Source organism: Propithecus coquereli, unplaced genomic scaffold, assembly GCF_000956105.1.
Source record: "Propithecus coquereli isolate 6110/MARCELLA unplaced genomic scaffold, Pcoq_1.0 Scaffold10, whole genome shotgun sequence".
NCBI lineage: Eukaryota > Metazoa > Chordata > Mammalia > Primates > Indriidae > Propithecus > Propithecus coquereli.
The window spans coordinates 18,739,521-18,755,085 of record NW_012133858.1 but is presented as its reverse complement, the minus strand read 5'-3'; the positions used below and the strand labels follow the sequence as shown (position 1 = coordinate 18,755,085).

Below are 15,565 nucleotides of genomic sequence, written 5' to 3'. Positions count from 1 at the left end.
TTACCATATTAACCATTTTTAAGTATATAGTGCAGTGACATTAGCTATAGTCACATTGTTGCGTAATCTTCACTACCATCCATCTCCAGAACATTTTCAACCTCCCATTCTGAAACTCTGTACCCATTAAACAATTACTCCCCATTCTGTGACCCACCCCCAATCTCTGGAAAGCACCATTCTGCTTTCTTTATTTCTTTTTTTTATTTCAGCATATTATGGGGGGTATAAATGTTTAGGTTACATATATTGCCTTTGCCCCACCTGAATCAGAGCTTCAAGCGTGTCCATCCTCCAGATGGTGTGCACCCCACCCATTAGGTGTGAATATGCCCATCCCCTCCTCCCGCCTCCCACCTGCCCAACACCCAGTGAATGTTACTACTTTATATGCCCATAAGTGTTGATCAGTTAATACCAATTTGATGATGAGTACATGTCATGTTTGTTTTTCCATTCGTGTGATACTTAGTAGAATGGGCTCCAGCTCTATACCATTCTGCTTTCTGATTCTATGAATTTATTAATAGCTACTGCATGTGCCTTATATAAGTGGAACCAAACAGTATTTTCTTTTTGTGTCTGCCTTATTTTACTTAGCATGTCTTCAAGGTTCGTCCATGTTGTAGTACATCTTAGAATTTTTTTCTTTTTTAATGCTGAATTATATTCCATTATATGTATACATCCCATCTTATTTGCCCATTCACCCTTCGATGGACAGCTGGGTTGCTTCCACCCCATTGTGGATAATGCTGCCATGAACATGGTTGTACAAATATCTTTTTGAGTCTCTGCTTTTATTTCTTTTGGGTATGTACCCAGAAGTAGAATTGCTGGATCAAAGAGTAATTCTATTTTTAATTTTTTGAGGAACTGCCATATTATTTTCCATAGCAGCTGTGCCATTTTACATTCCCAGCAGTAATATGCAAGGGTTCTAATTTCTCCACAATCTTGCCAACACTTATTTTCTGGGTATTTTGTTTTTGTTTTTGTTTTTGATAGTAGTCATCCTAATGAGTATGAAATGGTATATCAGGGTTTTTTTTTTTAATATTGCCATCTTGCTAGGGACAGATTAGGGATATCCTATTTATATAAAAAAATGTTCTATTTTGGTTCTAGTTTCTTTCTAGCCATGTGATTCTAAAATAGGGCAGGAAGAATAATCACTAGAGGCTTCATGTAGGCTCTTAATCTCTTTTAATCTGTAAATTACCCCTACATCTCTTTTTTCCTTGCAATTTATTTGTTGAAGATACCATAGACCTAGTTATAAAGAACAAGTAAAAGTATTGCTAGACTAGATGAGATAAGGAGAAACAGGAGAGCCGCCTAGGAAGTGAGGCAGTCATTCCACAGGCTTGGGACTATAAAGAAGTACGGACTACTGAGGCGCACCAGCAGCTTTATCAGGGCTCAGCTGTACAATATATTGGCAGGTCAGGCTAGAAATAGGCTACAAGCAGATTTGGACACATTTTGTAGGACACGTTAAAGAATTGGGACTTACCCTTTTGTCACATGGGATCGAGAAAGGTTTTTAAGCAAAGAGCTGATTTGATGTTGTTTGTTTCATAAAGACTGCTCTGGTGACTGGGAGGATGAGGGCAGGATGTAGAGAAGGGAGAGGAAAAACTGAAAGCAGAGAAACTTGGGAGACCATTGCAATGGTACAATTGTGAGTCAATGAGGGCTTAGACTGGGTGTGGCAGGGGTGGTAAAGAGAGGAGGGGAGTAGATTAGAGAAGTTATCGATCATTTACATATGGTATGAGGTGAGTGAGTAGTTGATGATTTTGGCTTATAAGCTTATTTATAGCTTATTAGCTAAAAATCTGTGATTTAAAATTCTGTGGTGTTTAGCCTACAAGGAACCCCAAGAAAAGAAACAAATTTTGGGTAGAAGGTATATATTAGGGTCAGCTTCAATGTATATTAAGAAGGAATTGGAATATCAGATAAGGGTGTCTAAGGATCTAGAATTTAGTAAAACAGTAGACACTACAACTGCATATTTAGGAGACATAACACCCAAGCCTGTACCCTACACTATGGTGATAGACTTATCATGCTCATTTTATTCCCACCTACCTAACCCACCCTCTTTTCTCACAACTCTGTAAAGTTTTATTTCCTTATTCACACTATTCAGGGGTGGGGAACCTGCGGCCTTAAAGCCACATGTGGCCTTCTAGATCCTTAATGCAGCCTTTGAAATTTGGATTCAGTCAAAAGGCTGCATTTAAGGATCTGGAAGGCGACAGGTTCCCCTAAATCCTAATCCTCATTACTATGCCTAAAGATTGTCAATGATGATTGTGCGGTGGTATAACAGAAGCAGAAGTGGGGCAAAATAAGTGGTATTTGGTCTTTTGGGTCCCTTCCCATATAGCTAGTTATACTTTCTACATACATAAGGGTACACTTCTGAATGACAGTAAGGGACCAATCTTAATAACCTTGTGTGTTTTAGGGGTTTTACCTTTAAAATATGTTAATTCAAATAATTCGGTGGGGCCCAGTGTGGTGGCTCATACCTGTAATCCCAACAGTTTGGGAGGCTAAGTCAGGAAGATTGCTTGAGGCCAGGAGTTCAAGACTAGCCTTGGCAACATAGCAAGAACCTGTCTCTACAAAAAAAATATATGTATATATTTGGTGGGTAGAAATATATAGTTTTCCTTTTAACTCCTATATTCTTTTTATCTCCTTAGCGACTACAGAGCAAACTTCAAGATATAATACATCAAGGTGAAAGTAAGTTCTTGAGTGTAGTTGATAATTTTTTCCTCCATGAACCCCATGTTTTAAAATGTTATTTAATAAGCTGTATTTATTAATACATTGGCATATCTCCATAATTACTGTTTATCTACTTCAACATGGATCCAAATTCTAGTTAGTTTTCAAGAGTTCATAACAGAAAATCATATAAACCATTGTGGCTTTGTGACGCTAATTGTCAATGGAGTAAAATATACAGAAAATTAGATACCATTCATCGATTATCTTTTTGGTTCTATTTTTGTACTTATGGTTTGGTTATGTTTCAATAAGGTTCATAACTAACATCCTAAAAATTATTTTAACGTGCCAAACAGCAAATCAGCCAATGTTTCTATACTGAATTTTAACCCAAAGCCCTAAAACTTGACACTTTAGAATCTCAAGTGGCTTTGTCACAGACAGATACAAAATTTCCATCATATTCCTTGACATTATTTATTTTTAAAAATTGTGGTAAAATATATATAACATAAAATGTGCCATTTTGACTATTTTTTACAGTTCAGTGGCATTAAGTACATTTATATTTTTGTGCAACCATCACCAACAACCACCTCCAAATTTTTCTATCTCCCCAAAATGAAAATCTGTACCCATTAAGCAACAACTCACCCATTCCCCTTCCCCCTCAGCCCCTGGCTACTACCATTCTACTTTCCACCATTCTTTTTCTGAATTTGATTACTCTAAGTACCTCATATGAGTGCGGTCGTACAGTGTTTGTCCTTTTGTGACTGGCCTATTTCACTTAGTGTAAGCTTCATAAATGTTCTGGCATCTGTCAGAATTTCCTTCCTTTTTAAGGCTGAATAATACTCCATGGTATGTATATACCACATTTTGTTCATTCATCTTTTGGTGGTGGCTTGGGTTGCTTCTACCATTTGGCTATTATAAATAATGCTGCTACGAACCTGGGTGTACAATATATCTCTTCCAGACCCAGCTTTCAGTTCTTTTGGGAATATAGCCAGAAGTGGGATTGCTGGATCAAGTCATAATTCTATTTTTAATTTTTTGAAGAACTACCATACTGTTTTCTGTAGTGGCTGCATCATTTTACATTTCTACCAGTAGTGCACAAGGGTTCCAATTTCTCCACACCCTTGCCAACACTTATTTTCTAGTTTTTTTGATAGTAGCAATCCTAATAGGTATGAGATGGTATCTATTATAATTGTGGATTTGATTTGCATTTCTCTAATGATGAGTGATGTTGAGCATCTTTTCATGTGTTTTTTGGCCATTTGTTTATCTTCTTTGGGGAAACGTTTATTCAAGTCCTTCACTCATTTTTTAATCACGTGGTTTATTTTCATATTCCCTGACATTTTCAAAATAGCTCTCCCAAAAGATCAGGGAATTACTTCACAGGTGATTTTTATTTTTAGATTATCCTACATCTTTAACACACACAACACATTTCTTGGACCTCTTCGTCCATACATTTCCCTAATATGCCTTTACCCTAATTCTCTGTAGATTAATTATCTGTATTTTTTGATGGTTATGTCCTAGATAATAGGGTCTGTGTGGTATCTTCATCATCTGGTATTACACTAAATCTTCTTAGAACCTCAGTAAACACTTGATTGACTTTTCTATAGTGATAGTCCAGATAGACAATTATTATTTTTATACCATCAGTATGTGTTCAATCAGTTTGGTTATGTTAGGTTTGTTGTGTTATATGTCATTTTTCTTTTTAAATTCAGTGTTATGAGAACAAGTTTTGCAGACAATAAATATATGAAAGACTGATGGAAAATTAAGCAGAGTATTTCCCCAAAATCAGTACAACGATTCATAGGTGGTGTGTCTAGAGATGCCACTGTTTTGAATTCCATCGAAGATAAATGTTCCAGTAATAGTGTCATGTCTGCCATCTGCTTTCAGATTCAGTTTTGACAGTGTGCTTAAGAATTTTTGGAGGATTTGCTAATAGTAAGACATTGTGTTTAGTTCCTATGGGCTATACACAGACTACTAAAATAGGTCTGCCCCCCACCCCGCCAAAAAACAAAACAAAAAAAACTACAGTCTCATGAAGGAGACGGATATGTAATAAAAATTTCTAATACAAGTGGAATGGAATGTTATGAAAAGTACAGTGAGAATGGAAAAGGAGTGTGGAAACTTAGGGAACTATTTGTAACCCATGAATCAAAGAGAGTGTTGTGGAAGACTTGACCTATGAAGAAAGACTGGAAGGATGAAAAGGGTTTGATGGACAAAAGCAGGGAAAGGACCTTCCAGGCTGAGGAGAGCTTGCGAGTGCCTGGCTAGTGACCTCAGGGAGTAAGAAATAATCTGGCGATACCAGAGCGCAGAGGGTGGGAAGAGCCTGAATCTTTACTGTTTTTTTTAGTGTCAGAGGCTTCCTTGCATTCTATTTTTAAGAATTAGGAATTTTTAATGGTTTTTGTGGTAGGGAGTGATCTGGAGGTCAAAAGTTCAATTAAGAGTCTGTTGCAGTAGCACAGATGAGATGATTAAGAGCTCCGCCAGGGTAGAAGTGAGTACAGAAGTAGAATCTACTAAAATGTGCAGTTTATTTGAATGTGTGGGGTGAAAGAGAGAGAAACATCGAAGATGATTTATAAACTGGTTGACTTAAAGATGATGGCTCCATTAACTTAGTTTGGAAATGTGGGCAGAGGAGCAAATTTGAAATTAGAAAAATAAGTTGGTTTTGCACAAGTAAAGTTCAAGGTACTTGAAGGACATCCACGTGGAGATAAATGCGCTAGGGTCATTAGAAAATTCAAACTGCAGGTTCTGAACAGAATAAAGGTTGAAGGTGTATATTTGTGGGTTATTAATAAAGACATGAGAGTCGAAACCCCAAAAATGTCTGGAATCATTAAAAAAATGAAAAGAGAAAAGGGCCTCAGGTAGTATCTTGAGGGAATACCGACATTTAAGAACTAGGCAGAGGAAGAGATAGTAGAGCAAGAAAGGGGAAGGATAATCTCTCTACTAACCAATCCACAGACTGATGATTTGGGATTTTTTCATAGCTAAAGTATATTGAAATGCTAAGTATGATGTGCTTTATATGTACTATGAATGTCAAACATTTATATGGGAAAGTCCTATTGCATAGAATGATTTGTTTTTTAATCTACTAAACTTTGGCATCAGGTTTTATGGATGGTTATATAATAGAAAACTAAGATGATGCAAATTTAAAAAGGAGCTTAATTTTTCACAGAAACTCTGAGATTATTATTAATATATCCTTAAGTGATGTTTATGCTTTTTCTGAATCTAGATACCAAAGAGGATCCCTCACTGAAGGATGTTGAAGATACTATGGTAGAGACAATTGCTCTTTGCCAGAGAAATTCACATAATCTGAACCAGCAGCAACGAGAGGTAGGAGAATGACTATTTAGGCATTTAAAAGCCTGTTCTTGTCTTCAACTAGGAATTAATTCCATTTCCACTGCCCTCTCAGCCACCTGAGTTTAATTCAACTGGATTTTAATCACTTTTTAGTGTTCCCAGGAGTATAAGACTGCTGAAGTTATTGTGAGGAGTGTGTGGCCTCTTTGTTCTCACCAAAGGCTTTGTATCTTAGATTTGGCTATGCTGCAAAACATAAGGCATGTGAATACTAGATCTCTCTGTTCTCTTTGGACTAAGATTTTGGGTATTCCATGTAATGGTACCATGGAAATGTCATCATTTATCATCTCTCCTATTCCCTATGGGTGAAAATGAGCATGAACAACTGGAGGAAAGCTCTCAAGGGATACAGAGAAAGCTGGAAAAAGGTCAAAGAAGGCTATGATATAGTAGTTCTCAGCCTTGGTTGAACATGAGAGTCACCTGGGGAGCTTTGAAAAATCACAGTGCTCAGGCTGCACCCAGATCAATTACAGTCTCTGGTCTGGGGCGGGGACCTGGTCATGAGCATGTTTTAAAGCTCTATACCTAATTCTAATGTGCAGCCAAGGTTGAACAACTGCTAGAACAGATCCCAGACTGCACAAAGGAAGAATTCAAAACTGAAGGAGGTATAGTTGGGCGCCCGGTACAGGTGGGAGTTACAGCAGTGAAGCAGAAACTAAGGGGGAGAGATGTGATTTGACAGTTAAATTCTGTAGTTGTTTCAGAAAGTTAAGGTATATCATGATGTAGATTAACGCCTCTTTGCCTGCCCTTCCTGGGCTTGGGCCACTGACTTGACGTTGCCTGGCTACTTTCACTGTCTGGGTATTTGAAATGGGGAACAGGGTTAATTTTATATATATATATATATTTAGCTATACATGTTACAATGAAAATAATAAATGTTGGTATATTTTCTGTTCTTATGAGATGGGTAAATTTCCCCTTTAAATTTTTATCAAGCAATTTTCAAGGTCATAAATTATGAAAACTCTTTAGAATATAAATTTTGTAAAACAAACTCATTTACATGTGGATATGACTTTTTCTTTATTAAAAAATTTTCTAAAATGATACATACTCATCATTTTTAAAAATCATATAATACAGAAAGTTAGACAGGAGAATCTTTTTAAAAAATTACAATATGTTCATTCTATCACCCCAAAATAACTGTTATTATCATTTGGTGAATATCATTCTAGATATTTTTTGTCTGCCTTGGTTTTAGAAAAATTGGATCAAATAATACTTATTTTTAAAAAATACAGTACTCACTCTCCTGTAGGAAGCTTATGTAAAACTGAGGAATTCCTTTTGTTGTTGGGTTTTTAAAATTGATAATAAATATGTACATACTTATAGGGTACATGTGATATTTCTATATATCCATACAATGGGCAATGATGAAGTCAGAGTATTTAGGATACCTGTCACCTCAAACATTTATCATTTCTTTCTGTTGGGAACATTTCAACTCTTCTCTGCTAGCTATTTTGAAATATACAATAAATTGTTGTTAACTGTAGTCACTCTACTGTGCTATGAAACATTAGAAGTTATTACTTCTAATCGTATGTTTGTACCCAACCTTTCTTCATCACTCCACCCCAACCCTTTCCAGCCTCTGTTAATCATCATTCTCCTGTCTACCTCCATAACATCAACTGTTTTTAGCTCTCACATGTGAGTGAGAACGTGCGCTAATTGTCTATCACATGTTATAAAATGCAAAGATGCAATATTTGTCTTTCTGTGCCTGGCTTATTTCATTTAACATAATGATCTCCAGTTTTATCCATGTTGCTGCAAATGACAGGATTTCATCCTTTTCTATGACTGCATAGTATTCGGTTGTGTATGTATACCACATTTTCTTTATCCATTCACCTGTCGATGAACACTTAGATTGATTCCATATCTTGGGTATTGCGAGTAGTGCTGCAGTAAACATGGGGACGCAGGTTTATACTGATTTTCTTTCCTGTGGATAAATACCCAGTAGCAGGGTTGCTGGATCATTTGGTAGTTCTATTTTTAGTTTCTTTTTTTTTTTTTTTGAGACAGAGTCTCGCTCTGTTGCCCTGGCTAGAGTGAGTGCCATGGCCTCAGCCTAGCTCACAGCAACCTCAAATCCTGGGCTCAAGCGATCCTCCTGCCTCAGTCTCCCGAGTAGCTGGGACTACAGGCATGCGCCACCATACCCGGCTAATTTTTTCTATATATTTTTAGTTGTCCAATTAATTTCTTTCTATTTTTAGTAGAGACGGGGTCTTGCTCTTGCTCAGGCTGGTCTCGAACTTCTGAGCTCAAACAATCCACCCGCCTCGGCCTCCCAGAGTGCTAGGATTACAGGCGTGAGCCACCGCGCCCGGCCTATTTTTAGTTTCTTGAGGAACCCCCGTACTGTTTTCCATAATAGCTGTACTAATTTACATTCCTATCAACAAGGAATGGATAGCACAAGGGCTCCCTTTTCTCCACATACTCAAGAACACGCCATCTTTTCGATAATAGCCATTCTAACAAGTATGAGATCATATCTTATTGAGGATTTGATTTGCATTTCCCTGATGATTAGTGATGCTGAGCATTTTTTCATATAGCTGTTGGCCATTTGTATGTATTCATTTAAGAAATGCCTATTCATATCTTTGCCCACTTTTTAATGGGATTATTTGGGGGTTTTTTGCTGTTGAGTCGTTTGCATTCCTTGTGTATTCTGGATATTAGTCCTTGTTGGATGAATCACTTGTAAATATTTTCTTCTGTTCTACACATTGTCTCTTCACTCTTGATTGTTTTTAGCTTAACATAGTCCCATTTGTCTGTTTTTGTTGTCCGTGTTTTTAAAGTCTTAGCCATAGATCTTGCCTACACCAATGTCCTAAAGTATTTCCCCTGTGTTTTTTTCCAGTAGTTTCATAGCTTTGCGTTTTATGTTTTTAAGTCTTTAATCCATTTTGAGTTGAGTTTTGTATATTGTGAGAGAGACAGGTCTAGTTTCATTCTTTTGCATATGGATATCCAGTTTTCCCAGGAGTATTTATTGAAGAGGCTGTCTGTTCCATAAGTTTTTGGTGTCTTTGTCAAAAATCAGTTGGCTGTAAATATGTGGATTTATTTCTGAGTTCTCTATTCTGTTTCATTGGCCTATGTGCCTGTTTTCCTAACAATAACACACTGTTTTGGTTACTGTGTCCTTGTGATGTATTTTGAAGCTCAGTAGTGTGGTACCTCCAGCTTTGTTCTTTTTGCTTAGCATCACTTTGGCTACTTGGGGTCATTTGTGGTTCCATGTGGGTTTTAGGATTGTTTTTTCTATTTCTATGGAAAATGTTGTTGGTATTTTGGTAAGTATTGCCTTGAATCAGTAGATTGCTTTGGGTAATATGGTTATTTTGACAATATTAGTTCTTCCAATCTATGAGCGTGAAATGTCTTTCCATTTGTTTGTGTCCTCTTTAATTTTTTTCCTCAGTGTTGTGTGGTTTTCACTGTAGAGGTCTTTCACCTCTTTGGTTAAATTTATTCCTAGGTATTTTAATTTTTTTTGTAGCTATTATAAATGAGATTGCTTTCTTGATTTCTTTCTCAGCTAGTCCTGAGAAAGGCTAGTGATTTTTTTATGTTGATTTTGTATCCTGCAACTTTACTGAATTTGTTTATCAGTTCTAAGAGTTTTTTAGTGGATTCTTTAGGATTTTCTGTGTATAAAATCATGTCATTTGCAAAGATGGACAATTTGACTTCCTCTTTTCAATCTGAATGCCTTTTATTTCTTTCTCTTGCCTGATTGCTCTGACTAGGTCTTTTAATTGAAAAAAGTGTGGTAAAGTGGACATCCTTGTCCTATTTCAGTTTTTAGAGGAAAAGCTTTACCCATTCAGTCTGATGTTGGCTGTGGATTTGTCATATATGGCCTTTATTATGTTATGGTATGTTCCTTCTATGCCTAGTTTATTGAGAGTTTTTATCATTAAGGGATTTTGAATTTTATCAAATGTTTTTTCCATGTCTGTTGAGGTGATCATATAGCATTTGTTCTTCATTCTGTTGATGTGGTGTACCACCTTTATTAATTTGCATATGTTGAACCATCCTTGCATCCCTAGGATAAATCCCACTTTATCATGGTGTATTACAATTGACCCTTGAACAATGTGAGAGTTAGGGGTACTAACCCTCCATGCAGTCAAAAATTTGCATGTAACTCTTGACTTCCCAAAAACTTCAGTAATATCCTATTGTTGACCGAAAGCCTTTCTGAGAACAGAAAGTCAATTAACACATATTTTATATATTATATATATTATAATATATACTGTATTATACTAAAGTAAGCTAGAGAAAATGTTATTAAGAAAACAAACCATAATGAAGAGAAAGTATATTTATTATTTATTAAGTGGAAGTGGATCATCATAAAAATATTCATCCTCATCGTCATCACATTGAGTAGGCCAAAGAAGAGGAGGAAGAAGGAGGGGTTGGTCTTGCTGTCTCAGGGATAGCAGAGACAGAAGAAAATCCATGTAAAAGTGGACCCATGCAGTTGAAACCCACATTGTTCAAGGGTCAATTATATCTTTTTGATGTGTTTTTGGATTTGGTTTGCTAGTATATTGTTGAGGATTTTCGCATGTATGTTCATCAGGGATATTGGCCTGTAGTTTTCTTTTTGGTTTTGTCCTTATCTGGTTTTGGCATGGCGGTAATGCTGGCTTTGTAAAATAAGTTAGGAGGAATTCCATTCTCTTTAATTTTTTTGGAATAGTTTGAAAAGAATTGATTTTAGCTCTTCCTTAAAAGTTTAGTAGAATTCAGCAGTAAAGCCATCTGGTCCTGGGCTTTTCTTTTTCAGGAAACTTTTTCAATTCAATCTCATTGCTCTTTTTTTGTCTATTCAGGTTTTCTGTTTTTTCCTAGTTCATTTGGTAGGTTGTCTGTGTCCAATAATTTTTCATTTCCTCTAGGTATTCAAATTTTTTAGCGTTTAGTTGTTCATGATAGTCCCTAATGATCCTTTATATTTCTGTTGTATCAGCTGTCTCCTTTTACATTTCTGATTTTATTTATTTGCATCTTCTCCCTTTTTTTTCCTTGGGTAATCTAACTAGTAGTTTGTCCATTTTGTTTTGTTTTTTTATAGAAACAGGGTCTCACTCTGTTGCCCAGGCTAGAGTGCAGTAGCCCGATCATAGCTTACTGTAACCCTGAACTCCTAGGCTCACACAATTCTCCCACCTCAGCCTCCCTAGTAGCTAGTGCTACAGGCATACACCACCACGCCTGGCTAATTTTTTAATTTTTTATAGAGATGGGGTCTCACTATGTTTCCCAGGCTGGTCTCAAAATCCTGGCCTGAAGCAGTCCTCCCGCCCTGGTCCTCCAAAGTGCTTGGAATTACAGCTGTGAGCCACCATGTCTGTCCTCAAGTTTGTTTATCTTTTCAACAAACCAATTTTTGTTTTTTTTGTTCTTTTTTTTTTTTTTTTTTTTTTAGTCTCTATTTTGTTTTGTTCTGCTCTAGTTTTTGTTGTTTCTTTCCTTTTACTAATTTTGGATTTAGTTTATTCTTGCTTTGTTAGTTCCTTGAGGCGTGTATCATTAGGTTGTTTATTTGAAATGTTTCTACTTTTTCGATGTAGGTGTTGATTGCTATAAAATTCCTTCTTAGCACTGCTCTTGTTGTGTCCCATAGTTCTATGTTGTGTTTTCATTTTCATTTGTTTGAAGAAACTTTAAACTTCCTTTTTAATTTCTTTACTGACCCAATGGTCATTCAGGAATATGTTGTTTAATTTCCATGTATTTACACAGTTTCCAAAGTTACACTTTGTTATTGATTTCTAGTTGTATTCCATTGTGATCTGAGAAGATACTTCATATGATTTCAATTTTTGTAAATTTGTTGAAACTTGTTTTTTGGCCTAATACATGGTTTATCCTGGAGAGTGTACTATACCCTGATGGGAAGAATGTCTGTTTTACAGCTGTTGGATGAAATATTCTGCAAATATCTTTTAGGTCCATTTAGTCTAAAGTGCAACTTAAATCTGGTGTTTCTTTGTTGATTTTGTGTCTAGATGATCTGTCCGATGCTGAGAGTAGGGTGTTGAAGTCCCAACTAGTATTATATTGGAGTCTATCTCTCCCTTTAGATCTAATCATATTTGCTTTATGTATTTGGCTACTCTGGTGTGAAGTCCACATATATTTAGAATTGTTATATCCTCTTGCTGAATCGATCCCTTTGTCATTATATAATGACCGTTGTCTCTTTGTACATTTTTTGACTTAAAGTCTTTTTTATCTGATACAAGTGTAGGTACTCATACTCACTTTTGGTTTCTGTTTGCGTGGAATATCTTTCTCTACCCATTTACTTTCAGTCTATGTGTGTCTATACAGGTGAAGTGAGTTTCTTGTAGTGGGTCATGTTTTTTTTATCCATTGAACCAGTCTGTATCTTTTAAGTGGGTTATTTAATCTGTTTACATTCAAAGTTATTATTGATAGGTGAGGACTTACTCCTGTCATTTTGTTAATCATTTCTGGTTGTTTTGTGTATCTTTTATTCCTTTCTTTCTCTCTTATAGTTTGTCATTGCAGTTTGATGGTTTTCTGTAGTGGTAATGTCTGACTCCTTTCTCTTTCTCATTTGTATATCTGTCCAAACAATGAGTTTTGTACTTTCATATGTTTTCATGTTGGTAGATATCATTCTTTTGCTTTTATAGATATAGGAATCCCTCATTATTTCTTGCAGGGCCAATCTAGTCCCCTATCTTCATTGCCAGTCCGGTTCTGCAGTGTCAGGTGGTGGGATATGGAACGTGTCCTCTTCTGTAAATAGCTGCTCTTGGCCTACTCTGTCAATACTCACTTTTTTCCTTCTCTTCTGGATGTTTGCAGCAATAGGTTTCTCTCAAGGTATGGGGTTAGGGCATTTGTAAATCATTATCCAACAAGAAAACATGTCTGAAATGTTAACATGCATTAGCTTGATTAACCTCAATTTCTTATCTCAAGTGAAGATACTACCTACAGTGTACAGTTATTATGAGATTGATTTTTTAAAAAAATATGTAAAGCCTTTAATACAATGACTAACATAATAGGAATAAATAAATGATAGATCTCTTTGTTTATCTCTTGACATGGTTGATAACATTAATTAAGATAGCATTAACTTCCATTTCCTGGCCTGTGATGACTTAGGAAATATAAAATAGTGCTTGATCTGAAAAAACTTTGGATAGCCTTTACTCATTTATCTTGGTTGAGATAGCTGAAGAAAACTGGGAGTGGGGCCGGTAACTATGGGTTTATTTCTTTCTGTGGTTCATAGGCTTATTTTAGACTTTGTCAGTGATACATTTATACGAGAGTAGATAAGAAGCTAGGAGGAAACTCATCTCTGGCTTCTTTAAACCTACCCTTTCCTGAGACACATAAGATTGCAGTTTCAAGGCTTAGACTTATTTAACTTCGGCTTTCTTATATTTCCCAAGGCTGCATGATAAAGATACCTGTTCTAGCTATGATCTCTGCTTTTTATTGTCTTTTCCCTTCCCTGTCAAATGCTTCCTTTTTCCTTTTTCTAATTTCCACTAACAAATGTATGTGAGAAGTACATTTTAACCTTTAAAACACTATGCCAATGTTAGTTATTCTTGAAAATAACGTATCACTTTTGTTTTTCTTTGATTTCCTCTGACATCATAGGCACTCTGGTTTCCATTATTGGAGGCAATGATGGGCCCTCAGAAGCTGTCCAGTTCAGCTGTCCCTCATCTACACTCTGAAGGTAAGTTCATCGGAACCGAAGTAACTGAGTCAACTGTATCATCAATCTCATTTTTATCTGAAAAAACTATAATTATGATATCTTTTCCCGGTATCATATTCTTATTATTTTCCTTAACGAAACCATATTGTAGTGTTGATCTCAGTCTTTTGGGTTTAAGTCTCTCCATGATGCCATTTATTTAATTTATCATGAATAATAGTAATCTTGGCAACTTATAATTTGTCTTGAATAGCAGTAGTCTCCGCAACTTAACTTTAAAATATCAAATTGTTCTTGGTTGGCTACATTTCTTAGAAGCTATATAAATCCACTATTTTCCCCTGACTTACAAGAAAAGCTGGGAACTCTCATTTTAAACTAACCTTAATGTTAACATTTTGTTATAACAGCCCTGAAATCTTTGACCATGCAAGTTCTAAACAGCATGGCAGCATTTATTGCCCTTCCATCAATCTTGCAAAGAATCTTACAGGTGAGTTAAAAGGGAAAAAAAATTAAATGTTGATTGATTATGTATAAATAACAGCAAATTGGGCTAATGTTTAAATGGATCTCAAGCATAATGCACCTAATTTTTGGCATTAGCTATATATATCTGACTTATGGCCCTCATCCTTGAATCTTTTTAGTCAGCCTATTGGTATGAGTTTGCCTGACATAAGCTTGTGACCTTCAGTTGGGGTGTGCACCCTTCTGATGTTCACTGTTACCTTGGGATTCAGATACACAAGTGTCCTATGAGTGTGCCACCTGGGAGAGAATTATCATTTATTTCCAGCTGATTATGCTTCTTAAAAAAAGATAACCTAAGATATGTTTTTAGAAAAATCGGTGAGCATTCTTGGGGAAACAGCAGAAGTTATACTTACAATCCATTTCGTCTTCCCTCATTTCATGCAGTATAGAGACACACCAAAACACAGACAAACAAACAAACAAAAAAAAACCCAGCAATATGATGCCAGTGGTCTTTATAATTTTCAAGTGATTTTTATTCAGTCATGAATGTCCCTATCTCTTTTAAGACTCTCCAAGCTCTACTTCTCATTTTGTATTAAGCCCCTGGGCCTTTACTGATAAAGACTAGTGCATCCAGTAGTCTCTGTCATCACATAGTAGTACACCATCCTTTAGAATATATTTTTACACATATTTTCTTGTTTGATCTTAGCAACTGTCGTGTTGAATAATTCTTTGCTATAGACTACTTCTCATACCCATCTTAAAACACATTAATCATAAGGTTTTTAATCATATATAAAATAATATCTTCATAAGGCAGAAAGTAAATTAGAAGAAATGAAATCCTAAAGCCAAAAGTGGGCTCTCTCTCAGTGTATATGTTTTGCTTTTTGTTGAGATTTAACCACACATTATGATATGTAAATTATAACAAAAATCTATCTTTCCCTTGGCAAAAAGCATGTTTATTAAAATTTTTTTTTCTTTTATTTCAGCATATTATGGGGGTACAGATGTTTAGGTTACGTATATTGCCCTTGGTCCCCCTGCCCCAAGTCCGTGTTTCAAATATGTCCATCCTTCAGGTGGTGCGCATTG

The 15,565-nt window shown here is 35.9% G+C and overlaps 1 protein-coding gene across 1 annotated transcript in view; it reads left to right on the top strand.

Annotated features, from left to right (window-relative positions):
• VPS8 (vacuolar protein sorting 8 homolog (S. cerevisiae)) overlaps positions 1 to 15,565 on the top strand; it is a 213,907-nt gene that overhangs the window by 134,009 nt on the left and 64,333 nt on the right. The window contains 4 exon segments of the mRNA XM_012640004.1: positions 2,721 to 2,763; positions 6,068 to 6,171; positions 13,921 to 14,002; positions 14,395 to 14,477. Coding sequence (XP_012495458.1) covers positions 2,721 to 2,763; positions 6,068 to 6,171; positions 13,921 to 14,002; positions 14,395 to 14,477 — 312 coding nt within the window.